This window comes from Hibiscus syriacus, unplaced genomic scaffold (assembly GCF_006381635.1).
Source record: "Hibiscus syriacus cultivar Baekdansim isolate YM2019G1 unplaced genomic scaffold, ASM638163v2 tig00112344_pilon, whole genome shotgun sequence".
NCBI lineage: Eukaryota > Viridiplantae > Streptophyta > Magnoliopsida > Malvales > Malvaceae > Hibiscus > Hibiscus syriacus.
The window spans coordinates 572542-600381 of record NW_024063307.1 but is presented as its reverse complement, the minus strand read 5'-3'; the positions used below and the strand labels follow the sequence as shown (position 1 = coordinate 600381).

At 37.3% G+C, this 27840-nt stretch overlaps 2 protein-coding genes and 1 pseudogene across 3 annotated transcripts; 2 read left to right on the top strand and 1 right to left on the bottom strand.

Annotated features, from left to right (window-relative positions):
- Positions 1 to 3: 3 nt before the first annotated feature.
- LOC120178115 (epimerase family protein SDR39U1 homolog, chloroplastic-like) lies at positions 4 to 20795 on the bottom strand. Its single transcript, XM_039184060.1, has 16 exons — positions 20792 to 20795; positions 18105 to 18117; positions 14486 to 14493; positions 2801 to 2900; positions 2652 to 2705; positions 2325 to 2416; positions 2192 to 2235; positions 1897 to 2015; positions 1500 to 1544; positions 1319 to 1397; positions 1133 to 1194; positions 960 to 1062; positions 787 to 847; positions 594 to 664; positions 278 to 417; positions 4 to 202 (listed from the first exon to the last, which is right to left on the bottom strand). The coding sequence occupies exons 4-16, from the start codon at positions 2885 to 2887 to the stop codon at positions 101 to 103; spliced, it is 1059 nt and encodes a 352-aa protein (XP_039039991.1). The 5' UTR covers positions 2888 to 2900; positions 14486 to 14493; positions 18105 to 18117; positions 20792 to 20795; the 3' UTR covers positions 4 to 100.
- On the top strand, positions 12650 to 24924 carry LOC120178114 (zinc finger CCCH domain-containing protein 19-like). 2 transcript variants are annotated; one of them, XM_039184058.1, is made up of 10 exons: positions 12650 to 14355; positions 14438 to 14517; positions 18832 to 19019; positions 19784 to 20693; positions 20788 to 20915; positions 21498 to 21557; positions 21670 to 21720; positions 22030 to 22100; positions 22537 to 22685; positions 22770 to 24924. In XM_039184058.1, the coding sequence occupies exons 1-10, from the start codon at positions 12854 to 12856 to the stop codon at positions 24800 to 24802; spliced, it is 5172 nt and encodes a 1723-aa protein (XP_039039989.1). In that variant the 5' UTR covers positions 12650 to 12853; the 3' UTR covers positions 24803 to 24924. The 2 variants fall into 2 exon arrangements, with proteins under 2 accessions (XP_039039989.1, XP_039039990.1); XM_039184059.1 differs by having other exon boundaries at positions 18832 to 19004; positions 22770 to 24923.
- LOC120178116 lies at positions 17466 to 27798 on the top strand (annotated as a pseudogene).
- Positions 27799 to 27840: the final 42 nt, after the last annotated feature.

Below are 27840 nucleotides of genomic sequence, written 5' to 3'. Positions count from 1 at the left end.
TAATTAACTTGGAAACACCGTTCTTATAATGAATTTTTACCATATTGATCCGAATTTTGAAACCTCTAATAACAAAAAATTGAAAGAACCCTAGAAATTTCTATTTAAGAATGGATTCAAGGGCATCCTTAACATAAGGGTACTTAAATGGGAAACCCAATTCCTTGGCTTTTACAGGGAGCACCTTCTGTCCCTCCAGAACCTGCAAAAAAGAACAAATTGAAAAACCAAATGCATATGCTTTGTATCAATGTAGTCAAGAAGAAAGGGCACTTACCACTGTAGCACCTTCCCCTAATACTGCTTTGAGGGCAAAGTCGGGCACCGGAAGCCATGATGGTCGGCCCATGGCATTTCCCAATTGAGAACACAACTCCGACAATCGAACCGGATTTGGTGCAGTTCCGTTTATAACACCTAATGATGACATTCAGGTAAAGCAAAACCGAAGATGGACCGTCGTTATGATACAACAGAAAACTGAATGAACATAATAAACGAGCAGGAGAAGAGAAGAAATCTTGATCTAGTTGATCCACGACAATGGTTTATTCACCACAAAAACTTAAATGCATTTATGCATAGAAGATAACCTTTATAAGATGGATTGGATAAAGCTTCATATATTAGGTTCACTATGTCATCCACGTGAATCCAGGAAAACCTATATAAGAAACATGATCAAAAAGTAGATAAGCAGAAGTGATACGAGCAGGACGAAAGATCCCTCGGAAGAACAAAAAGATGTCAAATGCGGATAGGTCGGTTCTAGAGATGATGTCATACCATTGCTTTCCGGATCCCAAAGGTCCTCCGGCAAACATCTTGAAGAGAGGGACCATTTTAGCTGCAAAGTAAATAAGAAGGATAACTAGATTGGCTTAGACCCCTATTGTTTTTAATCATGACAGGCATGTATATGTGGGTGAGCGAGAGCAAAAGAAAAGCATCGGTTATACCTAGAGCACCGCCATCTTCTCCAAGTACCACTCCGATGCGAATAAGAGCTAACCTAACATCCTTATCTACTTTAAGCGCTGTTCCCTCCCATTCTCTACAAACCTGAGCAAGTTGCTAGCATTAGTGAAAGGAGATAACAATGCTCGTCTTGGTTTATCTTCTTCTTTCTTACCTCAGCCAAGTAATCATTTCCTGATGGACTGCTCTCATCGAATACTAGTGTTTCACTCGTGCCTGAGCATTCAGGAAGAAAAGGGTGGAATTAAGAACATCAGAGGAGCCTAACAGCAGCTGAAGTCGATCATCCTAGATCAACATTTCATGAAAGTATGCCGAAAAAAAGGAAAGAGATACAAACCATAATAACCAACAGCGGTTGCACTAACTAACACAGTAGGCCGAACTTCTCGAGGTGAATTATTAATTAAATCTACAACCTTAACATCAACAAAAAAGAGCAATGGCGAAACAGTTATGAGGTGACAGAATGTCATCGCTTCCAACTTGCAGGTACCAGTAATGAAAATGAAAAGGCTAACCTTTGACGTGACTCTGATCCTGCTTTCCTTAATTTCCTTTTTAATCTGCAATACATATAAAGGAACAAATAGCATTCAGGGACATGAGAAGATGCAACCCTATCGATTTCAAAAGTGGTTAACAGAGACCTAATTGATCGATAGTGTAATAGACGCTTAACGTAAATGTCGTTGAAGGCTCAATATTCGATGCATCACTTAGCCAATGTCGTCAATCAAACAATGTGTGTGTGTGTGTGCACATCGGGCTGACAATTCTATATCCTTTGATTGTGCAGCCGTATATGATAGCTAATCATACACTAGACAGTTTCTTTCCTGTTGGGCTAAAACGCTTGTGTCTATCTCACAACATATTACAAAATTTAGGATGAAAGATAATTCTTCCAGCACCAACCGCAGCAGACCATCTTGTGCTTATGGGCATTCCAGCCAAATTTACAACCGCATTCGATTCTTCAATACAATCCTTCCACCCAGCCTCTTCTGCAATTATGATTCCTGGGAAATTCTTCACTACAAGCAATGGGGAAAAAGATAAGTAGGTGCATATCTATGTACACCTATATGTAGATAAGCTTTAAAGTTTGCTTGATTCAGACTCCCAAAGGTTCACCCTTTCATGTCAAAAAGATTTCTATCGAACTTCGATAATCGATATGTAGAAAGCGATGTAGAGCATGCCTTCTTACCAGGAAATATTAACTCAGCTTTTGATTTAGACCGTGTCAAAACAAAACACCAAGTTTATCTGCATTTCGATTATGTTAAAAGTCAATTTGCTGCTAAAAGAAGACTTGAAACTAATCAATAAATAATCTTCAATAATAACTATTGGTACCTGCATGAAGTTTTTGCACCAATCTTTTACCTATAAAACCGGTAGCTCCCGTCACTGATACAGTCATCCGATTTGCCTACAACAACCTATAAAGAATAAAAAAGATGTATCTCCAACTCCGAGAAGGGATGGAGGGGATAATTTCAAATTCTCACATATTTTTTCTTTATATTTTCTATTGACAATCAATTTTCGTCCACTAAAATTTTATAAATCCGCCCCTAACATAAAATATTTCATCAACATGATAAATTTATGGTCCTTGAAAGTAGCTTTCAAGTTAACAGAGGTGGTAAATCGTTAGAAAAAACCTTCTGGGACTGAGAAGCACTACAAGAAACCCTGAACCTGCTCGTCTCCCCCACCTAAAACCACAAAACCAGAAAGAACAAACAACGGTCACGAGTTGAAAGCAGGAATGAAGTAAAAAGCGGTGAATTTGGGAGTACTCGGACATTACAGAGAAAGAGTGAGGGATGTGAAGAGAATGAGAGATGGAACGAGTCCATGAAAGAGACGAGGGACTGCAAATCACCTCCATTTTCATGGGTTTTTCTTTTCCCAGTGAACTTTTAAGCCGCTAGCTGATTCCCGAAAAGGAGAGCTTTGTACTGTAGTCGAAGAGATAGCTTGTATTTTTTAGCATTGAAGAGTTGAACAAAAAAGGAGGGACGTGTTTCTCAGGGAACCACACCGAAAAGAGAGTCTTCTCATTTTTCCTGGTCTAATTCTGATTTCAGTCCTGATTCTCTTTACATATTTAGAATTTAATATATTTACTTTTTGGGTAAAATGTACCAGTCACCATCTAACTAAATAACCCATTTTCATTTCAACCACCATTTATGAATGTGTCACCATGAGAAAAATAAATTAAAACAACATCCTTTGAAAAGGTGAGAATTGAACCTCGGCCTCTTTGGATGATAAGCAACATCCTCAACCACTACTCTAAGACTAGTTTTTGGTATAATGCTTACTAATAAAGGTCAGAATAATGAAAATAGAAACAATACTAAAATTACTCTATCCAATTTAATATAAATTACTAGTTTATTCTTTTATAACTATATTCAAATCGGGTTAGTTTTAAGGGAAAATATATTATTTTTACTATTTAAATCATAATAAATAATTATAAATGTATTATTTTAACTATTTAAAGTATTAATATATTCTAATCGAGGTGGGGTTGGTTTATTGATTCGATCTAAACCGGTATAAATTACTAATTTGCCTTTTTTATATATTCAAATCGGATCGAGTTTAAAGAAAAAATATATTATTTTAATAATTTAAAAAATAATAAATAATTACAAGTGTATTGTTTTAACTATTTTAAATTATTAATTTATTCGAATTAAGTCGGGTGGATCGAATATAAACAATATATTTTATGGGTAGGAGGCTTGAATATAAACAATATATTTTAAAATATTAATTTATTTGAATCAAGTCGTTTGAGTGTTGCTTCTCTTTTCATTGTTCTGACCTTCGTTATATTATAAGATAAATATTAGTTGATGTAAATATTATATTAAAAATTAATTTTGGAGTAGTGATTGAGGTTGTTGCTTGTGATTCAAGGAGGCCCATGTTCAATTCCTCCCACCCCCTACCCCTAAAGGACAATATTGTTTCAATTTATTTTCCTTCCATCATATGATGACATATGTCATCATATAATTGGAGGATTAAATATATTGAATTAATTTAAAATTATGACCAATTTGATAGATTGTACAAGTAACAATGACTAAATGTAAATTATACCAATTTTATTAATTTCCACATCAACACTTTCGTTAACTGTTAACGTCTAGTGGTCTGATTGGTAATAAATTAAAAATGGTGGTCGAAATGAAAAAGTACTATAGTTGGGTGGTCACTGGAATACCATTACTTTTTTTTAACAATAGCAATTGGACCAAAAGAAATGTGATGATGATTTTTGTGCGAACATTAAAATGATCGTAACAATATGCGAAAGACGTACAAAAAATCATAAGGATTGTGTCACAATAGCAGAGAAAATGTGTGTCACAAGAACAAGAGCAGACATTAAAAATATCAAGAAAAAAAACAAATGATATAATATAGAAAAAAAATAAAAGAACTAACAACCATCGACGATCGACAACTAACACTAAAATTGATGTCGTCGCCGATTAAATAACAATCAAATAAGAAGAGAAAAATGAAGATATTGCAAAAATATTAAGAGAAAATTAAGTTAAAAAATATTTAAAGATTATTTTTTAATCTTTTACTTGTAAGTTTAGAGATCAATTCAAATAATAATATGTCAATAACACACATGAATTTTAGAGATTAATGTTATTGTGGACCATTATTTAAGTAATTATTTTTAATAATAAGTGTTGAAAAAAATAAATTTTAAGAGTAACTCCATAATAACAAATATTAAAAAAATAGATCCCTAATAATAAATATAAAAAATAAATTTTAAGTATGAACTAACTTACTTCAGTGGTTAAAGGAATCATTGTTATTTCTAGAGGTTATAGGTTAAAGCATCAGCGTGATTGAGCATCTAATAAAAGTACTAAAAAATCGGGCCTATTATAATTAGTATTGAAAAAAAGATTAGGGCTTTAATAAAAAAATGTTAGGAAAAATATTGGCAAAAATTGGACACATATAAATATTAGAAAAACAAAATTATAAGAGTAAGACCCAAATAATAAATGTTATTAAAAAATTGAGCTCATAATAATAAATATTAGAAAAAATTGAACCAATAATAACAAGTATTAAAAATAATTGGACCCTCTAATTGATAAAAACTATTTTTTATAAATATAATACATTATAAAAATTATGAGTCTGCAAAAAAAACCGTTTTCTCTCTCGGTGCATGTTAGTTGGTCTAACAGCGGGCGAATGTGGATCTTCTTCTTCTGATCGGGTAGTTTTCTCCAGCGTTTCTGAGGCTGGTTTTTAGGGGTTTTGGTGGATTATGTCAGGAGATGGCTCCACTGATTGTTGAGGGTTTTTTGCGGCGGGGATTGATCAGGAATTAGATTATTTTCCATTAGTAGTGGTTGAGGGTTCGTGTATAGTGCAACCGCCGAAAGAGGTGTTCGAGGAAGGTATACAAGACTGAAAGCATGGGTTAGTTGGGTAATTTATTGGCTCGGCTCCAAGCTTCAGTTCTATTCAAAAGATAGTTGCATTGCTATAGAGCAAGGTTTCTCCATTCAATGTGAGGATAGCTGGGTCAAACCTATATGTTTTTTCTTTTGCAAATTCGACTGCTAGGGATTGGATATTAGATAATGGTCCGTGACATGTTCAACACAAGCCGTTATTTCTTAGGAAATGGGAGCCCAATATGAAAGAATTACAATTCGATTTATGCTTTATGCCTGTCTGAATCCATCTATTCAACGTTCCTCTTGAGTTATACTCTAAGAGAGGGTTGAGTTATATAGCAAGTATTGTGGGAAAGCCTTTACATATGGATTCAATTACAGATTCTAGGGAAAGACTGGAATATGCTAGAGTGTGTGTTGAGGTTCCTGCTGGGTCTTCAATCCAGGACAACATTGATGTTATTTTGAATAATGGTTCAGTAGCACAAGTGAGGGTTTCGGTTCCCTGGATGCCAAGTTCTTGCACTGAATGTGGGAGGTTTGGGCATTCTGTGAGATTTTACCCTTGGGGGAACGGGAAAAAGGATGAACAGGTTTGGAGAATTAAGGGGCATGTGAAGGATGCTTAGCAAGATGCTCATGCTAAGGACATGGCACTGGAGAATATTATTGTTGCTTCTAGTGCAACATCTAAGGAGATCTGCTCCAGCAAAGATCTTCATGCTCCTGTAAATTCACAAGCTGGTCTGGTTGCTGATGTTTCAACTGGAATTCCTAATGATACCTCACCTTTAGATGGAAACTGCCTTGCTACAGATGATAAGGTGGCAATGATTAAACAAGTTGAGCAACCGCCCTTTGTTAAGAGGGGACGGGGTAGGCCAGCTAATGAGGGCAAGGTTATTGGTGCTTTAAAGAATAAGTTTGAAGTCCTTAGCGTTGTTGACCCTGAAAATCTGTTAGAATCCTCTATGGTTGATTCTGGTAAAAAACACAGAGCTGCTTCCTTGGGTGTAGCTAAGTTAGTGTAAGATTTGAAAATGAAGAGAAAAGAACATGTGGACAAAGTTAAATAAATTGAGGATAGGGGTGGTGGTGTCTCTTCCTCCTGCATTGTTGTATGTTAATCTATTTTTGGAACACAAGGGGCCTCAACAGTCTCTTTAATCAAGGAAAAGTTCTGAATTGGGCCATCAAAAACCAAATTAGCATCCTATGTCTCCTGTAAACAAGAGTGAAGGAGACTAATTCCATTGTTATTCTGTCTAATAAGTTCAGTGACTGGCACTACTGCTGTAACTATAGGCATGCTGATAATGGTCGCATCTGGGTGCTTTGGCAAAAAAATGTTAATTGTATCATCATATTTATTTTTTATCAAAGTATTACTTTTGAAGGTTGCTCGGGGAATTCCAGTTTTTGTATATCTGCAGTGTATGGGTCGAATGATAGTTTCATTCGTAAGCAGCTATGGGCTCAGCTTAATACTATTGAAGCTTTTGTGGGAGGTATGGCTTGGCTAATTGGAGGCGATTTTAATGCCATTTTAAGTGTTGAGGAAAGCTCTTATCCAGTAAATTCTAACACGTTGGCTGATATTTCTGATTTTCAGAATTGTGTGGAGGATCTTGGTCTGCTTGACCACCCTTTCACTGGTCCATTGTTCACGTGGACTAATAAACAACATGATTCATTTTTGGCACGTAAGTTGGATCGAGTCCTTGTTAGTTCTAGCTGGATTGATGTTTTTTCGGCTTCTGATGTTGAATTCCAGGCCCCTGGGGACTCTGATCACTGCCCAACACTTGTATGGTTGCATAAGGACATTCCAGCTGCTATGCCTAAACCATTTAAATTTTTTAACTTCTGGGCTGAGCATCCCAATTTCATGGCCATCATCAAAGAATCATGGCAGACTCTTATCAACGTTAATCCCATACAATCCCTTTACCTTAAGCTAAAAATATTGAAGCGACCTCTCAAAGAGCTTAATAGAATATGCTACAGTGATATTTTGGGGCAAGTTAGGGATAAGAGGGAGGAATTAAAGAGATTGCATCTTGCCAATCTTGACTCAGCTACTGCTGGTATGGCCATACATGCTGAAGTGAAGACCAAGAAGGAATTGAGGTCCCTTGAGGAAGCAGAGATGTTATTCTATAAGGAAAAAAGCAAAAGCGGACTAGATTAAAGATGGTGACTATGGTACCCGATTTTTTCACTCTATGGTTGCGAGCAAAAGAAAGAACGACACAATTAGAGTTTTATTCAATCATAGAGGTGAAAGGCTTGACACTTTTGATGCCATGTCTAATGAGGTGGTTGATTTCTTTGTGAAACAGTTGGGAGTAGATGATCCTGAGGTTAAGGGCAGCAATATTAGCACTGTTAAGGAGTTACTTGGCTATTCATTACCAAGGAATACAACTGACACTTTATGCAATGATATCTCTTATGCTGAAATTAAGGAGGCCTTATAGGGGCAGGGAAACAACAAGTCACATGGCTCTGTTGGATATAATGCTTTCTTTTTCAAAAGAGCATGGGCTGTTGTTGGGGATGATTTATTGGCTGCAATAAGGTATTGTTTTGACCACTCTTTTATGCTTAACTCTTTCAATGCAATGGTTGTTGTCTTGGTCCCTAAAGTCCTGAATCCGAGTCTAATTAAAGACTTTAGGCCTATTTTGTGTTGTTCTGTTGTTTACAAAACAATCACTAGGATCTTAGTGGATAGACTCTCTCCCTGACATGATTTCTATGAACCAAACTGCTTTTGTGAAAGAGAGAAGCATAATAGACAATACTCTATTAGCCCAAGAAATTGTGAGGGGCTACTCTAGGAAGAACATGTCTCCTAGGTGTGCACTTAAAATTGACTTGCAGAAGGCTTTTGGTTCCTTGAATTGGGAGTTTATAGGGGTGATTCTGCATGCTTTGGGATTGCCTGAAAAGATCATTAGTTGGATATGGGCTTGCTTTGCTTATCCTAGGTACTCTATTGTTCTCAATGGTAGTCTTGTTGGGTATTTTAAATGTGCTAGAGGTGTAAGGCAGGGTGATCCCCTCTCGCCCTACATCTTTGTTTTAGCCATGAATGTGCTTTCAAATCTCTTAAATATGGCTGCTTTAAACGGGGTCTTTGGCTATCACCTAAGTGTAAGAGGATCAGGCTCACTCACCTTTTGCTTTGCGGATGATCTACTTATTTTCTGCAAAGGATCTCTTGACTCTGTCATGGGGGTACAAGCTGTTTTGGATCAATTCTATCTCATGTCAGGTTTGAAGTTAAATGCTAGAAAGTGTGAGATATTTGTTTCTGGTATTTCTGCTGAGCATAACAGTCTCATCAGGGAACTTACTGGTTTTAGCTTGGGTACTCTCTTAGTTCGTTACCTGGGAGTTCCATTGGTTACAAGAAAATTGGCTGTGAAGGACTGTCAAGCCCTTATTGACAAGATAAGAACAAAGCTAAGCTTATGGGCTAATAAGCGCCTTAATTTTGCTGGGAGATTACAGCTCATTCGTTCTGTTCTGCTTAGCATCTCAAACTATTGGTGTAGACAACTTATACTGCCGCTCGCGATCATTAGGAAAGTGGAGCAATTATGTTCTCGTTTTTTTTGGAAGGGTTCTGATGTACCTGCTAAAAGTGCAAGAGTTAGCTAGAAGAAAATTTGTCTCATGAAATCCGAGGGGGGATTGGGGCTGCAAGATGTGGGGTGCTGGAATAAGGCTTGCATTGTGCAGCTAATTATAAAGCTCTTGGCTAATGAGGGCTCCCTCTGGGTGGCATGGATGCATTCTTATCTTATTAAGAATACTGATTTTTGGCAGATGGCTATCCCTGCAAATGCTAGCTGGAACTTCAAGCACTTGCTAGAAATCAGGCTTGAAGTTGCTCATCTCTTCTCGGGTCAGGTTTGTGAACTGAGCACTAGGCAAATCTAGGATAATTTGCGTGCTGCTGCCCCTAAAATTCCCTGGCACCATCTGATCTAGTTCTCTGGGCGCATTCCCAAATTTAGCATTGTAGCATGGATGACAATGCTTAATAGATTGCCTACTCGGGTTAGGCTTGTTCAAATGGGCTTATCCATCGAAACTGACATGTGTTTACTGTGTGGTATTGTGTTAGAAACTAGAGAACATTTATTTTTTGAGTGCAACTTTGCTAAAGAGCTATGGAGATCCATCCTTGATCTTTGTGGCATTGAACGTGGAGTTAGCAGCTGGAATGGTGAACTGACCTGGGCTGTTCGTTTGTTTAAAGGCAAGTCTCTCATTATTCGTGTTTTAAAACTTTCTTGGACTGGTCACATATATGGGATTTGGATGGAAAGAAACAATAGATTATTTGGCAGAAAAAGTCGAGCCAAGGATGATGTGCTAGAAGACATCAAGAACACCATTCATATACGCCTACAATATTTGGCGTTTAGCAGAACAGAACCAGCCAATGATGTTTTGTGTGAAAATTGGGGTATTACATAGAGGAGTCTGTTCTGTTGCTTTCTTTTCATGTGTAACTTGGGTCTGTTTTGTTTGCTGTCTTGGCCTTGATTAATTGTTCTGTTTATTTCCTTTTTATACACTGTATTTTGTAGCAGTTTCCTGCTTCTTGGGTAATGAAATAAAATTATCCAAAAAAATTATAAGTCTGGGCATGTACCCCTCCTACCCAGGTCCAAATACGACCCTGGTGTGGTGGGGCTTGAGGGACGGTTGAGGTTGCTTCGACGATATCGACAGAAGTGGAGGCTTTGAAGAAATAGAGTTTGGGTTTAAGCGCCATATGGCCAGGAGTGAAAAAGCCGCCAATATGAAGGAATAATGGAATAAGAAAAGTGAGTGATTTTGTTAAGCCACAACCTAATATAAGTTTAAAATAATTTTGAGTGTAACAAAATATGTGATAAAAATAATAACATTTTGGATTAGGTGCAACCGAAAATGTTATGAAAAAATAACATTTTCGGTTCAATTGAAAATGTTAGGAAAAAGATAACATTTTACGTCTTTCAACCTAAAATGTTAAGATTTTCATCACATTTTCGGTTACGCTCAAGGTTGTCATTTTTTAGCCTTATAGTAGGTTGTCTTCCCTTAGGTGGCGTTTGGTTGGATGTAATCCCTTGTAATTGGGGGGAATTGGAATCCAATTCCACCACTTTCCCATGTTTGATTCAAGTTTTCCAAGGGAATTGGAATCCCTCATGGCTTCAACTTTCTATCAAATGAGGGAAAGTGAATTCCATCCAAGAATGGATGGAATTCAATTCCCTTGTTGGAGGGAATTGAAATTTGACCATACTACCCTCATCAATCTTTTGGTAACTTATTCATATATTGAAATAATTTTTTTATTATTTCGGGTCGGGTCGAGTTCAGGTTTAAGGTGAAAAATACTCGACCCGAATATATATATATAATTTTACCTTATATATTTAGGAATAATTACAATAATACCCCTCTATATATATATTTTTCAATTAAGTCACTGTTTTTATTGAATAAAAATAATTTTTTATTATTTCGGGTCGGGTCGGGTAAGATTTCTTATTCATATATTCGGGTCGGGTCAGGTTTTTTAAGTTTGATATTCGGGTCGGGTCGGGTTTTTTTAAGAGTGATATTCGGGTCGGGGTCGGGTTTAGGGTGAAAAAACCGTACCGACCCGAAAAAATATATAATTTTACCTTCTATATTTAGGAATAATTATAATAATACCACTCTATATATAATTTTTTTTTTCAATTAAGTCAATGTTTTTATTGAATAAAAATAATTTTTTATTATTATTTTGTGTTGTGTCGGGTCGGGTTTCTAATTCATATATTGAATAAAAATAGTTTTTGGTAACTAATTAACATACTCCGATTGGAATGTATCGAAATATTGCTCTATCTTTTGGTAACTTATTAACATATTTTGATTGCGATGATTTTAACTTATAATGTTTATTAACATGATTTTTATAATTTATTGAAATGAATAATTAATCAATAAAATGAAAATTTAATATTTTTTAATTTTTTATAATATATTACTACATGTAAGTTGTAAAACAAACTAAAATAAAGTAAAAAAAATAAGAAGGGCAATTATGTCATTTTACATTACTGAAATCAAATTCATCTGATATTTCTGTGAACTAAACAAAATATGGAATTGAATTCCAATTTCATTTTCTGCCAACCAAATAGAATATGGAATTGGATTCCAATTCCTTCACAGATTCTAATTCATTTCTCCGTGGTTGGCCAACATTCCCAGCCCCCGGTAATCTTTTATTACCAACAATGGTATTTTGGGTATATTACCGGGAATGTGATTACATCCGTTTCCTTAGGTATTGTTGGATTTCCGGTGTTTTGGACTAAAATGCCTTTAAAAAAATTCTTTCAAAAATATCATTCTTCTGTCATTGAAAAAAAATATACGAATGTTAAATTACAAATTTATCCTTAAACCATTTTAGATTTACAAAAAAAAGTCAAGTTAGAATTTTATATGAAGTTCAGGGGTTAAAATAAAATTTTACACTTTCATTAAACCTATTTATCTTTTTAATTTTGTAAAAAAATTTATATAAATTTTATGAATTTAATTTTTTAAAGAAAATATATAAATTAATTATAGTAAAATTATAGTAGAATTCAACTTATTAAAAAACAAATATATAATAAGGACAATTTGGTAAAATATACATTCTAATAATCTTTTATTCCTTTAACCAAACACGGTAATCTTACATTCATGTTAAACGAACCAAACACAAAATACAACATTAACAGTAATCTAATTCCAACTGATAATCCTATTCCCACTGGTAATATTATATTCTGTAAACCAAACGCACCCTTAAAGATATATGACATTTGCTATAATGACTTAAATTTTTTTATATTAAAGTGACGAATTTTAATAAAAAATATTTTTTATTAAAAAAATTTAATTTTAATATTATAAAATTTAAATAAATATATTTTATTAAAATTCAACACTTCGATATAATAAATTTAAATATTTTTTTTATTAAAACACGAGGTATAATGAATTTTATAAATACCATAAAAATATAGTAAATCTTAAAATAAACTTCTAATTATCTTATTTTCTCAAATAATTTACCTGCCGGAAAAAAACTAAAAATATTCGCCAGCTCGTTTCTACTAGTGTTTTCATTTCATATCTGCGAACGGCGACACCGTCTCTCTCACTCTCTCCGATTCTTTTCATTTCGCTAAGTAAAAATATTATTTTTAAAAGTAAAAATCAATAAACGATAAAACGTCGCCCGATTTTACCCAGAACTCAAAACCCTAGGGCTTTCAATCTGTAGGGTTTCACTCGCTTTTTAATTTTGCAAATCATTTGATTTTATTTTTCCTTGTATGGATACTGAGGAAGAAGAGCCTCACCACGTCCCCAATGTCGATTCCTCCGTTCAATTTGACGATTACCAGATGACTACAGCCACGTACTCCGAGTTACAGAATCAAAACACTGAGTCACGTTCCGAGCTCGAGTCTGCTACGACAGCGGCGTCCCCTGTTGATGGAAAGGAAGAGGAAGATGAGGGGAAGGGAGCTGATGTGGAGGTGGCGGTTGGTGATGAAAAGGGCGGCGGGGATTTGATTGTTGGAGAGGAGAAGCATGAGATTGGTGCTGTTGTTGAACTAAAAAGTTCGTCTCCGGTTGATGGTAATAACGAAGATGGTGATGGAGGGGACAGCCGTATGGAAGGGGAGAAAGCTGAATTGGTGGAGGATGTGGGATTGGATGATGTGATGGACAAAGTGGAGGATGAGGCTAATTTGTCGGATGAAAGAGTAACAGCTGGAGGGATTGAGGTTTCTGTGGCGGAGCAAGAAGTTGTTGAGTCGGCTGAGGAAGCGGGTAAATCGGTGGAGCAAAAGGTAGCTGATTATGTAAATGACCGACTAGATGTTCCAGAGGAGAAAGAGTTGCTTGACGGGGTGGGTGAAAGAGGGACTGACGATAAGGCAGAGGTGAATGGTGCGACGGAGGAAATTTTTGTTAAGGAAGAAACAACCTTAGCAGTAGAAGCGGATGATTCAACACAGCAAACCTTGGTTAAGGAGGAAACTGTAATTATGGAGAAAAGAGAGGTGGCTGATGTATCTGTGAAAAGTGAATTACTGGTTGATAATGAGGTGGATCAAAGTGGGATTATGGATAAAACTGGGGTGGATGACATTGCTGAGGAAAGTGAATTTCTGGAGAAACCCGTGGCTGATCTTGCAGTTCCGACTGAGGTTGCGGGAGAAACTGGTACTCACATGGTTGAGAAAGGTGTAACTTTGGAAGAAAAAAGGGTAAATAATGTGGTTGAGCAAACTGTAATTTTGGAGGATATTCATGCTGTAGAGGAAGTAAGTACTGATATGGCCGAGCCAGAGGAGGACCCTGTGATGGAAAAAAATATGGTGAATAATGTGCCTGGGCAAACTGAAAATATGGAGGATATTCATGCCGTAGGGGCAGCAGGTACGGAAATGGACGAGGCTGAGGAGGACCCTGTAATGGAAGAGGAATTGGATGACGAAGAAAATACTGAGTTGGGAAATATAGGAGATGATGTTGACGAAGCAGAGGGGACTGAGACCGAGATGACAGATACTGCAGAGGTAATGGAAGCAGCAGATGATACTGAGTTGCCAGACATGACGGAAGAGTTGGAAACTGAGGCAGCAGAGCTGACGGAGGGCACGGAGGAGATAGAGGATAGCAGTAAAGCTAGTGGTGGCAAGAGGAAGCGGGGAAAGAATTCAAGTACTAAGGTTCTGGCAAAAGCTTTATCTAATAAGAAGGCAGAAGAGGATGTCTGTTTCATATGCTTTGATGGTGGCGCCCTTGTGCTTTGTGACCGCAGGTGAGTCTACCAAAACCGATTCTCATGCAAGTTGTATATGTATATTAAATGTCTTATGCTTTTTGTTGTTTTTCCTCCTTAGGGGTTGCCCAAAGGCTTACCATTCTGCTTGTGTTGGTCGTGATGATGCTTTCTTTCAATCAAGGGGTAAATGGAATTGTGGTAAGTTGCTTATTGCACTCTCTAACTTCTAATATCTGAGTTTATTTAGGGCCTCGTGCAATATGAAGTTATGAACCAATATGTTGCTTGGCACGGTGGTGCTATTTTGTTTGTACTTCAAGTATATTAAATTGATGTTTGCTAGCTGGCTGATACAGATTTAGGAACATGAGCATCACAATTTTGAACTCTGATATCCCTTTCTCCTTTCGTATTTAATTGCATCATTATTGAAGTTGTTTTTTTTATAGAAGTTGGAGGTCTCATTAAAAACTCCCTTCGTATTCGTCCACACACTAAGAAGTATGTTAACGAACATTGGAAGGAAGAAAATAGTACCCCATAGTTTATTAATAATAATACCCAATACACGAGAGAACACAAAATATCCTCCTATGGTGATATACACCATTACAACAAACACCTTAAACTCTCGCTTCCTTGACCAAAATCCACAATTGGCAAAAATCATATTTCTAAGATACACCTCCATCATTAGGATAACAAACAACTCAAAATAACAAAATACAAGAGAAAACCAACACCTGCAACCTTATACACTAAATCAAAGTCGCAATTGAAGAGACGAGATCTAATGAGAATCTACTTCGTTATGCACCATGATTTTGAAGGAGTTGTCACCGACCTTCAATTTCAACGTCTCATTGATTCTCACATGAAGATTTGTGAGGACTTGTATTTTTGTCCGATCAAAAGATGATGGTGACTGACAGTTTTCGTCGATTGCTAATAAATGACCCCACTTATTTGCAATGTTTTTGAAAGTATCCCAATTCCAAGCATGAAAAGGGACACCCTCGCAAACTAACCACACTCGATGTCGCTCAACTACCAAACTCTCTAACCAAGCTTCAACTCTGGAGAACCACTTTGCAAGTATCTCTGATTTATCGATCTGCACATTTCTCAACGAAGCCGAGTCTTCGAAAACCAATAGAACTGCATTTCCAGCAGCTCTCATTATCAAGAAACCAGTGAGGCCCTTGGCTTGCATTTGATTAGCAAGATTACTGATTTTGACCAAGTTCTTACACCGCCCCACTAGACAATTACTCAATACGAGAAGTTTATCGTCGTCCACCACTCCTTCAACTTCCCCATGATTATTCCTCGATACAACTTCCATCCCAGTCTTGAGATGAACAATTGCGGAGGACTTTCTCCAGTAGGAATGACGAGGTTTGAATTTAGTGAAAGAAACACCAATTTTGCTGCCGTCAATATGAGCACCATTCATTATAGAGATCACTTTCCTTGCTTCTACGTTTGTTGCGAAGCGAATGAAACCAAAGCGAACACCTTTTGAATTTCTTTTATTTGGAATAAAAACATCAATTACCCGTCCGTGGGTGCAAAATAAAGATCCAAACCTCTTCCAATGGATCTTCTCTGGTAAATTATCAATAAATAACGTGTAGCATCCAGACTTGTCATTGATGTACCCCTTTGTGTTTGACTCCTTGGTTCCATCTTGGACAACATCTGCAGCAGACTTTTCAACACAACCCCCAGATTTATCAGGCACATGAATACTTGGAGACACTATCGGAGCTGGATACGGCACTGGCAGTACTGGAGGAACAAGATAACATCCATACATGTCAGAATCTGTACCTATTCCTCTTTTAACAACTAGATTCTTCTTTGCCATCTCAATGTGCAAAAGGGACTTCAACTTTGCATCAAAAACCATCTCCTGAAGGGCATCCTTGGCAGCAACTGCAAATTTTGCATTAGAGAAGAGAGCGAAACCCTTAGGCTTTTCTCCCTTGTAGCTCACGTGCGAGACTTCATAACCTGGAAGCCATCTCAGCAAATTTTGCAGCTCTCTCTCTTTGACATCTTCAGGAAGACCCGAAATGAAGATAGTACGAACATTGTCATGATGGGAATGGTGAGATGGCGGAGAAGGCGATGCAGCAGAGGGCGGAGGAGCAAGGACCGGAGGTCTCTGCTGGTGACAAGAATGGATTCCAGCACCCGACATATGAGGAAATCTCAGTGACCTGACGTTAAATCCCGGTCACGCGCCCGACGATGGAGAAAGCTGTGACTTCAACGAAACCCTCAGAGTAAATCGGGATCGTGAAATCAGTGACTGCCGACGAAGAAGAGAAGGACGGAAGTGAAGAAGAGAGTCCGACAGGCAGATTTGAGCCTGAGGAAAGGTGGAGCTACGTAGTTGTCTTTCAACGAAACTCTCAGAGAAGGATTAGATTGGGAGAACAGCTTGGCAGAACCATGGCTGGTTCTGTTTTTGACGAAACGGTCAAAGGAAGATTAACGTAGAATGGCAGCGAGTCTGTCCGCTTGGATAGATGGAATTAGATCGCGAGTGAACAACGAGCCCGGTGGTATGACCGAGCACCGACGACGGTCGGAGGCGAAAATCGGTGAAGAACGGCGTTTAGATCTGCGCTGAATGACTGACTTCCTCGTAAATCTAATCTCAAAAATGAAATCAGAGTGAGGTGGCTATCTTCCTGAGTAAAAATGACGGCGAACGGATGACGGAGTGTGGCGGCGGACTGTAGACGGCGGACGGCGATGATGAACGTTGGCGGGCGGCGATGGAAAAGATGAGATGAAATGATGGATGAAAACAAAAAACACCTTGAACCAAGAGAACTAGGTTTGAAATTCTACTCATTATTGAAGTTGTTACTTCTTTTCTTTGCAAGACGTTTGATGTAAATGACAGTGAAACTTGCTGGAGTGGGCTTTTCTGAAGGCACTGGAAGTTCAGTGTTTAGTTTTTCCCAGCACACTGTTAAGTTTTGGATTCTCCTCGAATTGGTTTAATGGCATTCAAAAGAACATTTGAAGTGTAGTATCTCTCTGTAGCAATTAGGGTTCACCTATCATTCCGAGTCAAGACAATGGCTACTGGCAAGTGGCAATGCTTGGATTTGTAGTGAAACTGCACATTGTAGTTATTGTCCTGGAATGCAATCTTCTCTTGGTCATCAGATACCCTTCTCTCGGATAAATATTCAGTTGAGGTCATTAAGGCTGAGCTCTCCAGTGACTTAAGTGTTTATATTTGTAATACAACTGGTCAAGATTCCGAGAGCTTGGTTACCAGCCTTTTTGTTTAAACATAAGTGCAGAACCATGCAACTGCTGTACTTTGACTTTATAAGTGAGCAGGAAATTGTCACCTCGGTTTCGGAACTTGCAAATTGATTGAATTTCATATACAAGTGACAGATATCCACTTGTGTGCAATTGTGCATTTGGGGCCAAGCAACTTCAAATTTGTGATTTTCTTAGTGCTATGTACAGTTGAAATTTCACATGGAGTGCAATGGATGCTGAACTGGACTTTTGATCAATTTTGTTCTGATGTAAAGATGGCTTCAAATGGCTTGTAGCTATCTTTGCAAAAGGCAATTTGGATCTGCCCTAAATGCCCTTGAGCCAACCAGCTTCTCTTTTGTTTCTTTAAACTGTGCGCAAAAAAGGAATAAGAACTTGCAATTTCAGTAACTCGTGTTAAATGATTATGGGATTAGAGGTTGCTATTTTGCGAACACTGGATAAACCTTTTGGGTATTTTCTTAGAATTTTTTCTTTTCTCTTCTTTCATAGCTCCGATTAGTGCCCTTTTCCTTAAGAAAGCCTAACTTTTAGATGGTCATGAGTATGAGAAGATGCAGTGAGGACTGAAGAGTGTAATCTTTGTGTGAAAAACGAAAGAAAAGGACTAGAATGGAAAATGGATTTTTTGACTTGAATGAGCAATGGCCAAGACAGTTGACAGAACTGGTTATGTAATTTCAGGTTGCATTTGGTGGGATAAGCTAACTTTTGTGGCATAATCCACCGAGTGATAACCATGTTACATGCTTGTTATACGCTTTGGGATCATCAATGAATGACGAGCATTCTATAGTGTGAAAAAGGGTCTACTAGAATATTCACATTAAGGTTATACCATTTTTGCAGCTTGTATTTGTCTACAGTTTTTTTTCTCCTCCCGAAGAAAGAAAGACTGGTTCATAAGCTTTTAGAATTCTTTATGCAAGTGTGCTTGTTCAAGATGTGGAATGTGTATTCTAGAGTGTCTTCTTGTTTGCCTATTGACGTGACTGCTTGTTTGCTGTTACTTTCTGTTAAATGCTGCAGGTAAAAAATATGTTAGTTGACACTGTGGTATGATGTGTTGACATTCTTGCTTAATGTATATGTATAATTTACACTTATCAACTTTGATTTTTATTTACAGAGAAAATGTCTTGTATTACTTTTTACATCTCTATTCTAATTCAAGTTATGATTTCTTTGAATTAGGTTGGCATCTTTGTAGCAACTGCAAGAAGAATGCCCTTTATATGTGTTACACATGTACCTTTTCCTTATGCAAGGGATGCATCAAAGATGCTGTAATCCTATGTGTTAGGGGTAACAAAGGCTTCTGTGAGTCATGCATGAATCTTGTCATGTTGATTGAAAGGAAGGAGCAGGTAAATGAAGAAATGATACTATTATACTGTTATTTTATTTCCGTTCTCTTTTTTTTGTCTTTGCATTTGCTGTATTCTTTAATCGTTTTATTATTGAACATTGCAAGCATGAATGTGTTGTTTTTAGTCACATACGCATTAAGAATGTGTGACTCCTGTTATTGTCTTTTGTATTTGCAGTATGTTTCCGTGATTTTAATTGGTTGTAGGAATTTGATATTTGAAACTATTTCTGCATCTCTCAATTTGTCTTGATATATTGTGTTTCAAATTTTAGTTTCTTCTGATAATATTTTAGGCTATTGTCTTTTGTATTTCAAGTAGGTTTCCATGATTTTAATAGTTAGTGGGAATTTGATATTTAGAACCATTTCTGCACTTCTCTCAATTTGTCTTGATTTGTTGTGTTTCAAATTTTAATTTCTTTTGATTAATTTTTTTAGGTTAATAGGGTTATTCATGGGTAAGTTGTAAATGTAACAGGCGGAATTCGTAATTCAACTTTCTTTCCTCATATAATGTCAAAAAGATTAGTATCTTTCTCGAGCTATTTTTTTTGCCTGAGCCTGAGCGTAGAGGGTAACCAAGAAACATGCAAAATATATTCAACAGTCATAAGTCATAACGAAGTATTTTGTAGCTTTGTTCACATATAATTGTTGATTCATTCCTTGTCTGGGGTTTTTAGATATATTAGTGGTTTCTCTCTCTCTTGCTACCAATTTGGTGGAAATTCTTCATTTTGTGGTTACCCATTATATTTGTTGTTGCTTTTGCAGGCACAAATAAATTTTGATGACCGAGGTAGCTGGGAATATCTATTCAAGGATTATTGGACTGATCTAAAAGAGAGGTTATCTATAACTTCAGATGAACTTGCTCTGGCAAAAAATCCCTGGAAAGGTGCTGCCAAACGGGAATCACCTAATGAACATGGTTTGAATGATGCTGGAGGATCCGACTCCGATAATTATTCTGGGAATGTGGAAGTAGCTGTTTCTAAACGGAGAAAGACTAGGAGTCAATCAAAGGCACGCGCAAGGGAGGATGATTCACCAAGCATTGTGGCAGCTAGTGATGAAGGGGCATCTACAGATGAAAATGCTGAGTGGGCATCAAAAGAGCTCTTGGAAGTTGTTATGAACATGAGAAACGGGGACAAATCTGTTTTATCTCGAATGGAGCTCAGTCAACTTATATTGGACTACATTCAAAAGTACAAGCTTCGAGATCGTCGCAATAAGTCTTACGTCATTTGTGACGCAATGCTTAAGAATCTGTTTGGGAAACCGAGAGTGGGGCATATTGAAATGTTAAATCTTCTGGATCCTCACATATTTTTCACCAAGGAGGATTCTCAGACAGATGATTTCCAAGGGAGTGTTGTCGATGCTGAAGCTAATCAGGTCGAGGCTGATTGGAACTCTGGTGCTTTGACTAAGACTGGAAAAGATAAGAAACGTAAAACCCGTAAGAAGGGTGATGGAAGGGGACTTCAATCGAATGTGGAGGATTATGCTGCCATTGATATACATAATATTAATCTAATTTATTTGCGAAGAAATTTGGTGGAGGAATTGCTTGAAGATACTGAAACATTCCATGACAAGGTTGTCAATTCTTTTGTGAGAATACGAATATCTGGAGCTAGTCAAAAGCAAGATTTGTATAGGCTAGTGCAAGTTGTTGGTAAATACCTGGAAACCATCTACCATTGCTTTTTTACTTCAGCACAAGTACCAAAATCTCATAAGATTGTTGAACTTAATGATTTGGTGTACAGATACAAGCAAAGTTGCTGAACCATATAGAGTTGGCAAAAGAACAACTGATTTTCTATTAGAGATTCTAAATTTGAATAAGACGGAGGCAGTATCGATTGATATTATATCAAATCAAGAGTTCACTGAGGTAGTTATTAGCTGTCTGGAATTGCATTTTTTTCCCGTTATTGACTAACTGCATCTTTGATGGAGTTCTCTGTCCTTTTCTCTGACTAAAGTACAATATAATCTTTTAAAGAAGGTATTGGATATAAAAATAGTCTGCACTTTCTAGAAACCTGCCGAATACATGTACTAGAAAAAAAATCTAAATTTGTCACTAGAAGCTTGAGGCCTGCTTAATTTATTTTATTTGCTTGTAAATATGGAAATCCTATTTCTCCTGTTCATATGGAATAAAAAGTGTATCGGTAGTACTAGGAGCAGGGATTCAAATCGTGATCGCGTTTTCGGAGGGCACAGCTACCGCTATATCACAGGAATAGCAGGCGCTATTGCGGTAATTATGGGTGTCGTGGTCAAATAATAGAGTTTTTGGAGTGCACCACTATAGCTATATCGCGGGCGCTATCGCGGTCGCAGACCGCTATTTAAATCCCTGCTTATGAGATATATATTGGAATCTCGATCTGGCAGTATTTTGTTTTGAGTATATATTTATCAACTGTTTTTTTTGGTTAAGAATATGCTAAGCCAATTAATCTACTAGGATGAATGCAAGCGTCTGCGTCAGAGCATCAAGTGTGGACTTATCAACCGGCTGACTCTGGTAATTTTCACTTCTTGTTTTATCATATTTCATATTTTATCCCACAGATATCTTTGTATATTTTCTAAATGTTATTTGGAGTCATTTTTACAAAATTTATCGATGGCTACAGGGAGATATACAGGAAAAGGCCATGGCAATCCAGGCAGTCAGAGTCAAAGATGTAAGTACCTCTCTTTTCAACTAGGTGTTATCATATATTTATATATGTATAGGCATGAAGAGGCATTTTATTTGTTGAGAATGGCTAATTAGTATATTCTGTGATCTTGAAAATCATGAAACATCACTTTTTCTGTCGGTACTCTTGATCAAGTATGATACCTGAAAAAAGAGGGAAATTTGTTAAACATGAATAATATATTAAAAGGATCATGTTCTTAATCCTGAATTTGATCTGTTTGAGTAGTATCATATCAACTTTTGTTATTTAAAAAAGAATAACCGAAAATTTCTCTGTTACAAATTGCAGTGGTTAGAATCGGAGATTACACGCCTCAGCCATCTTCGTGATCGAGCCAGTGATTTAGGACGTAGAAAGGAATATCCTTTGCTCATGATTTTAGTAGTGCCTGCATTTTATTCTCATAAAATATTGTTGGATGGGTATCAATTAGTTTCTGACGTCTTACAACATTTTTGGACATTGGATATGCTAGAGGCTTGACTGTGATGTCTGGATTGAGAGGACCAGTAAACCTCACATTTGTCCATAACGTCTTGTAGGTTAGAAAGGGAGAGATATCCCACCTAAATCTCGGAGACCTACAAATTTTTAAGTGTCCAAATTTGGGGATTTGGTAGAGTAGGATGCCTCGTTATAGTAGTTTTACTTTACGCTCCTTTATTATAATTTATAACCATAAAGTATATAATTTTTAATGAATACACTAAATGATCATCTAAAGTTCATCATGTATTTCTTTTTAATGGAAATGACTTTCTGACAGTTTCATAGTAGTCCTTGACTTTTGTTCACGCTTAGAGAATGTGTAGAGAAACTGCAGGTTTTAAAGACACCTGAAGAGCTACAGCGTAGATTAGAGGAGTTTCCTGAGGTACATGTAGACCCCAACATGGATCCTAGTTACGAATCAGAAGAAGAGAAGGAAGATGATAAGAAACAAGGTCCTTTTTTCTTGTGAAAATTTTTATGTACTCTTTTTATCTCTTGTTTGTCTTTTGTGCTTGATAATCTTTTGGTTAATACAGATAATTCTTTGAGGCCAAGAGGTAGTGGTTTTAGCAGGCGAGGCAGAGAACCAATTTCTCCGCGAAAAGGAGGTTACAGTTCAACTGATTCTTGGAGTGGGAACATAAATTATTCTAGCATGAATCGGGAATTAAGCAGGAACGTATCTGGTAAAGGATTTACAAGCAAAGGGGATGATTCTATCGGAGCTAGTGAAATGGGAAATGAAAATTCATGGAGTCTTGCACGGGAGCGAGAAGCACAACAACCAAACAGTTGGAGCAAGCCAAAAACTGCTTTGAGTTCAGAAATTGGGACGAGGAATACCCACTCTATTGTAATCCAGGAACCATCTTTGAAGGTTGCATCAGAAATTTCCCCTGCACCTCCATCCACGGGAGTAACAAGCCAAATTAATGAATCAGAGAAAATGTGGCATTACCAGGATCCATCTGGTAAAATTCAAGGACCATTTTCGATAGTACAATTGCGGAAGTGGAGTAACACTGGATATTTCCCTGCCGATTTAAAAATATGGAGAACCAATGAGACACAAGATGATTCTATACTTTTGAATGATGCCTTGGCTGGAAAGTTTGAGAAAGACCCTCCATTAGTAGATAATAGCCTGCCAAAGGATCAAATGGCCTTGTATGGGAATCCTCTTGGAGCTACCTTGAAGCAAGGAATGGAAAGCCAAGTTGGAGAACGATCAAGGCTTGATCAGCATCACATAGCTTGGAGTCCTCAACGTGTTTTGGGTTCGCCGGGTCAACCTGCTCCATCTTCACTTGAGATCCCGAAGCATTCTCGAGTTACATGGGGCTCTGACACAAATCTACCTTCTCCCACTCCAAACCGAACTCCCACCGGTGGGAATTGGGGAAAACCGTTTGAAAACAAATGGTCTCCTACCCCTGCGCAGCCATCGGGTTCTCTTCCAGTAGCTAATTCAGTCCGAGGGGGTGCGGTAGGGCTGCAACCTCCCACTGTTATTCCAGAGAGTGGGAGCGCTGCTGCTCCTGTAGTGCATTCGCATACGATGGTGTCAAGTGAATTACACAGGAGACAGGTCAATGCGTCGGCTTCAGTTAATCTAGGTGTTGATATAAAAAATGCAGCTGCGTCGGTCCAGAATTTGGTTCAATCTTTGAGTTCCCACAATCCTTCTGCCGAGACTCATGGACCTGGTTCTGTCTCAGTTTCAAGGCAAGAATCATTTTCTGTATCCTCCATACCTGCCGCTGGACCTCAAAGGTGTAATGCTTCAACCCAGAAGCTAGAACCAAATCCTTCCCTTGCCATTCCTGCTCAACTTGCTCCTTATGGTCATTGGGATGGTGCATCACAAACCGGTCAATTTCCTGCTCCTTTCAGCACTGGAAATCCCGCTGGGGTTTTTCCAACTCCTGGTCAACCGAGTACGATGCTATCGGATTCCTGGAGGCCTGCCGTTCCTGTTCAGTCAAATGTTCAGCTTCCTGCTCCAACCAATTTACCTTGGTGCATGGCCGTTGCAGATAACCAGGGTGCTACCCTGAGACAGGCACCAGGAAATCAGAACCCTGCGAACATGAGCTATCAGGGTTCAGCTTCTGTTAATCCTTTACAAAATTGGGCTGTCCCTGGCCAAAGACAGGTGCCAGGGAATGCAAATCCAGGTTGGACTGGTCCTGGAAATACAATGCAAGGATGGGCACCACCTGGACAAGGACCTAACATTGTTAATAATGCAAACCCTGTATGGCTTCCACCAGATCAAGGAGCAGCACCAGGAAGTGTGAATCCTGGTTTCGCGATACCGTCTAGAAATACAGGTGGCATGTGGGGAAATGAACCGAATCACAATGGAGACAAGTTTCCGGATCAGCGAGATAGGAGCTCCCTGGGCGGTGAATCCGGTTTCAGTGGAGCAAAACCTTGGAGTAGGCAATCATCATTCGGCGGCGGCGGTGGTTCTTCGAGGTCGTCCTTTAAAGGACAGAGAGTGTGCAAATTCCATGAAAATGGGCACTGCAAGAAAGGGGCATCGTGTGATTACATGCACACTTAAAATTTTTGGTACATATAGAGCAGCTTAGGGTAGGTTGTCTGTAGGTATCCTTTTGGAAATTTCCTTTGAATGATATATGTTTGTAAAACCTTTTCCTTTAGTAGTTTTAACCCTTTAAGTGAATATTTTAATAGTAAGTTATCTTGAATTTGTGGTGTTAAAATCTGATTTTATATGACATTTTAGACATACTTATTATAATTGAATAATCCTATTTTAGTCGATGCGATTTATTTTTTAAATTCGAAGGAAGTATGTAAATAAATAAAATAGCGAATTAAGGTCTAGCTTTTTATTTTATAGAGTTATTTAAATCAAAATTTATATATTATATCATGATAATTAATGTTAATCTTAATATAAATTCAATTCAAATTATTTCAAGTACTAAAATTTTAGTGTAAACTACATATTTAATACCTAAACTATCACTTTTGTTTTATTTTAGTACCTAAACTTTTTTTCAAAACTATACTTAACGTTTACTTTTTGTTTCATTTTAGTAACCGTAATTAACTTTTTTTTTCATTTTAATACCTATCTGATAACTTTTTATTTCATTTTAGTCCATCTGTCAATTTTTTGTTTCATTTTAACACCTAAATTTTAATTGCGATGTATTAAAATGAAACAAAAAGTAAACAATAGATAGGTTTTGGAAAATCAAAAGTTTAGGTGTTAAAATAGAACAAAATTAATAATTTAGGTACTAAATATGTACCTTATCCTAAATTCTATTTGAGTTGGGGGTAGGTCATCCTCGTTTTCCTCCTTGGCATTATTTTCCATCAGATTTTGATTTCTTTCTTTGGCTCTCTTCACCGAGACAAATGATTTGAGTTTTACTCCTTTTCTTCGTAATCAATTTGGAAATTTCGTTTTTGTTTTGGATCCTTATCTCTGATTTCGGTTGCAGTAATGAGTGCGAATAAGCGCGTGGTTCGATTAGGGTTTAATGCGTGATACCGCCAGATTTATCAAGTCGTTAAATCCAACGGAAAGCGTGCATTTCTCGTGGATACATTAGCTCTGGTATTCCTTTCCTTTTTCCTTCTATTATCTCAGAACTTTGTGTTTAGTTGCCGAGAGAACTTAGGGTAAAGTAAACATGATTTAGTGTTTATTTATAATTAAAGATCGATCTGAGTTTGTATCCTGATTACTTCTTTTTAGGTATTACGCTTGATTCGAGTCAGATATGGCTATTTGAAAATTTTAGAAATGAAATTTCTTCATTTGTTTAGCCTCTTTCGTTATGTTCGAGTTATTTGGACATAGGTTCGAAGTTTGGAAGCGCAAGGCGTGCCATCAAAATAAGCAGAGGCAATAACAGGAGCAGTTACCGAAGTGTTAAACGACAGCTTGGAGAATGTTTCCCATTCTTTTGTTTCAAAGGCAGAAATGCAGAAGGTAAAGGATATGTTTATTAATTTCCATTTTCTTTTGTTCTCTGTACTCAATACTGTTTGATTTTTATCTCCCTGATTCTGGTGTTGTCTCAATGATGTATGATCTTCATCAGCATGTTGATAATAAGTTTTTTCTATGTTTTACTTTGTAGACTGAGATGCTTCAAGAAACCAATTTGTCGAAGTTTAAGTCTGAAGTAAAAAGTTCCCGGGTACTCTTAATTTTAACTTTTTAAGTGGCAAAGCTGAGAAAAAGGATTGTCTTGTTATGTTAGCATTTCATTATTTATAGCTTTCCGTTCCGCAAGAAGCGAATACTTCAATCAATCTCTTACTGAGGCCGGTATTTGGGATTCTCTAGAGATTCAGTTGGCAGTCGAGAACAAGTTATCTTGCAGTTCATTCTATTTGAATTGATTATATCATGGCGGTCATGAGAAATCTTGTATAAACGGCGAAAGTAGGTTAGAGAACAGTACAGTTGGGAGTAGAAACTAGATGCATACATTAAAACTCAGGTGAAGATGCTTCCGTGGTGGGGAACAGTGAGATTTTGCCGTTTTGGAACAATGTTTGGTGGTTGACAACGAATCAAGTTTTTATTTTAGAAGTTATTATAAGATGAAGTAGAGTGAAAATGAGATGGAGAGTCTAGTGGCGGTTTTTCCATCGGATCATGTTGGAATTGAAGGAAAACTCTTCTCATTGAGCTGGTTTGGATTTACATTTAACATTTTGGCTTGGTCCCTGGTGGGAAGGTTTCTTTCCTTATGATTTGATGTCATGGTGATTCTCAGAGTAAGTAATTCTAAATGTTCTCTTAAGTTTTAACTCATCTGTTCTTAATTATCCTTGAGAATAGACCATCAGATGGTTAACTTACCATCTTAGTTTGGTTTCTTACAAGTTTTTCATTTTAATGCAGGACTATCATTTTTCTATGCTGCAACGCGAAACTGAAAAGCTTAAAGGTGACAGAGAAGTGAACTAAGGCATGTTTTATAGGGGATGAGTCAAGGATTCTTACTTTTCTAAAAAATTACGAGCTTGATTTTATACAACTGGTCTTTCAAGCAGGTATGAAATTGACAAGGTCACTGCCGGGCAGCGCCTGGATTTGAATCTTGAAAGAGGGTAGGTAGTGCTATTTTTCAATTGCTTCTCTTCATTACTGCACTTGCTTTATTCTGTTATTTCAGGCTTTTATTTTCTTAATATTAACCGATTTCAGCCGCATACGTGATGAACTGGCCAATCAAAATGCAGAAACTACCAACCTAACTAACAAGCTAGATAGGGTGAGCGTGCATGTTTATTTTCATTTGATGATCTTTGTGTTGGGGGTGACATACGGATGTTAACCTGACATTTTGAACCGTCTACAGGAAATTCATGCCTTAAGAGCCCAGTTGGAAGCTGCAAAATATGATGTGATTAAGTACTGCATAGGTTCACTTGTCTCCATCTCTGCCGTCGGCTTAGCCGTACTCCGCATCTTGATGTAGCATTACATACTGTTTCCGGTAACAATAACTTCGCCTCCATAAATACCGAATTTCATTCTTTTACGGGCAACTTGAATACCCGGCCGGAAAAAAGGGTGAGAATTACTTTGTTGTCATAGCACAA

What these genes read in the sequence shown, in the direction of transcription:
- LOC120178114 (XM_039184058.1), top strand. Translation starts at nt 12,854, where the DNA reads ATGGATACTGAGGAAGAAGAGCCTCACCACGTCCCCAATGTCGATTCC. An exon ending in AGGCAGTCAGAGTCAAAGAT is followed by an intron (nt 21,721 to 22,029) that starts GTAAGTACCTCT and finishes TACAAATTGCAG; the next exon opens with TGGTTAGAATCGGAGATTAC. An exon ending in GATTTAGGACGTAGAAAGGA is followed by an intron (nt 22,101 to 22,536) that starts ATATCCTTTGCT and finishes ACTTTTGTTCAC; the next exon opens with GCTTAGAGAATGTGTAGAGA.
- LOC120178115 (XM_039184060.1), bottom strand. Translation starts at nt 2,887, where the DNA reads ATGAAAATGGAGGTGATTTGCAGTCCCTCGTCTCTTTCATGGACTCGT. An exon ending in AACCGCTGTTGGTTATTATG is followed by an intron (nt 1,195 to 1,318) that starts GTTTGTATCTCT and finishes CTGAATGCTCAG; the next exon opens with GCACGAGTGAAACACTAGTA. An exon ending in ATCCAATCCATCTTATAAAG is followed by an intron (nt 418 to 593) that starts GTTATCTTCTAT and finishes TGTCATCATTAG; the next exon opens with GTGTTATAAACGGAACTGCA.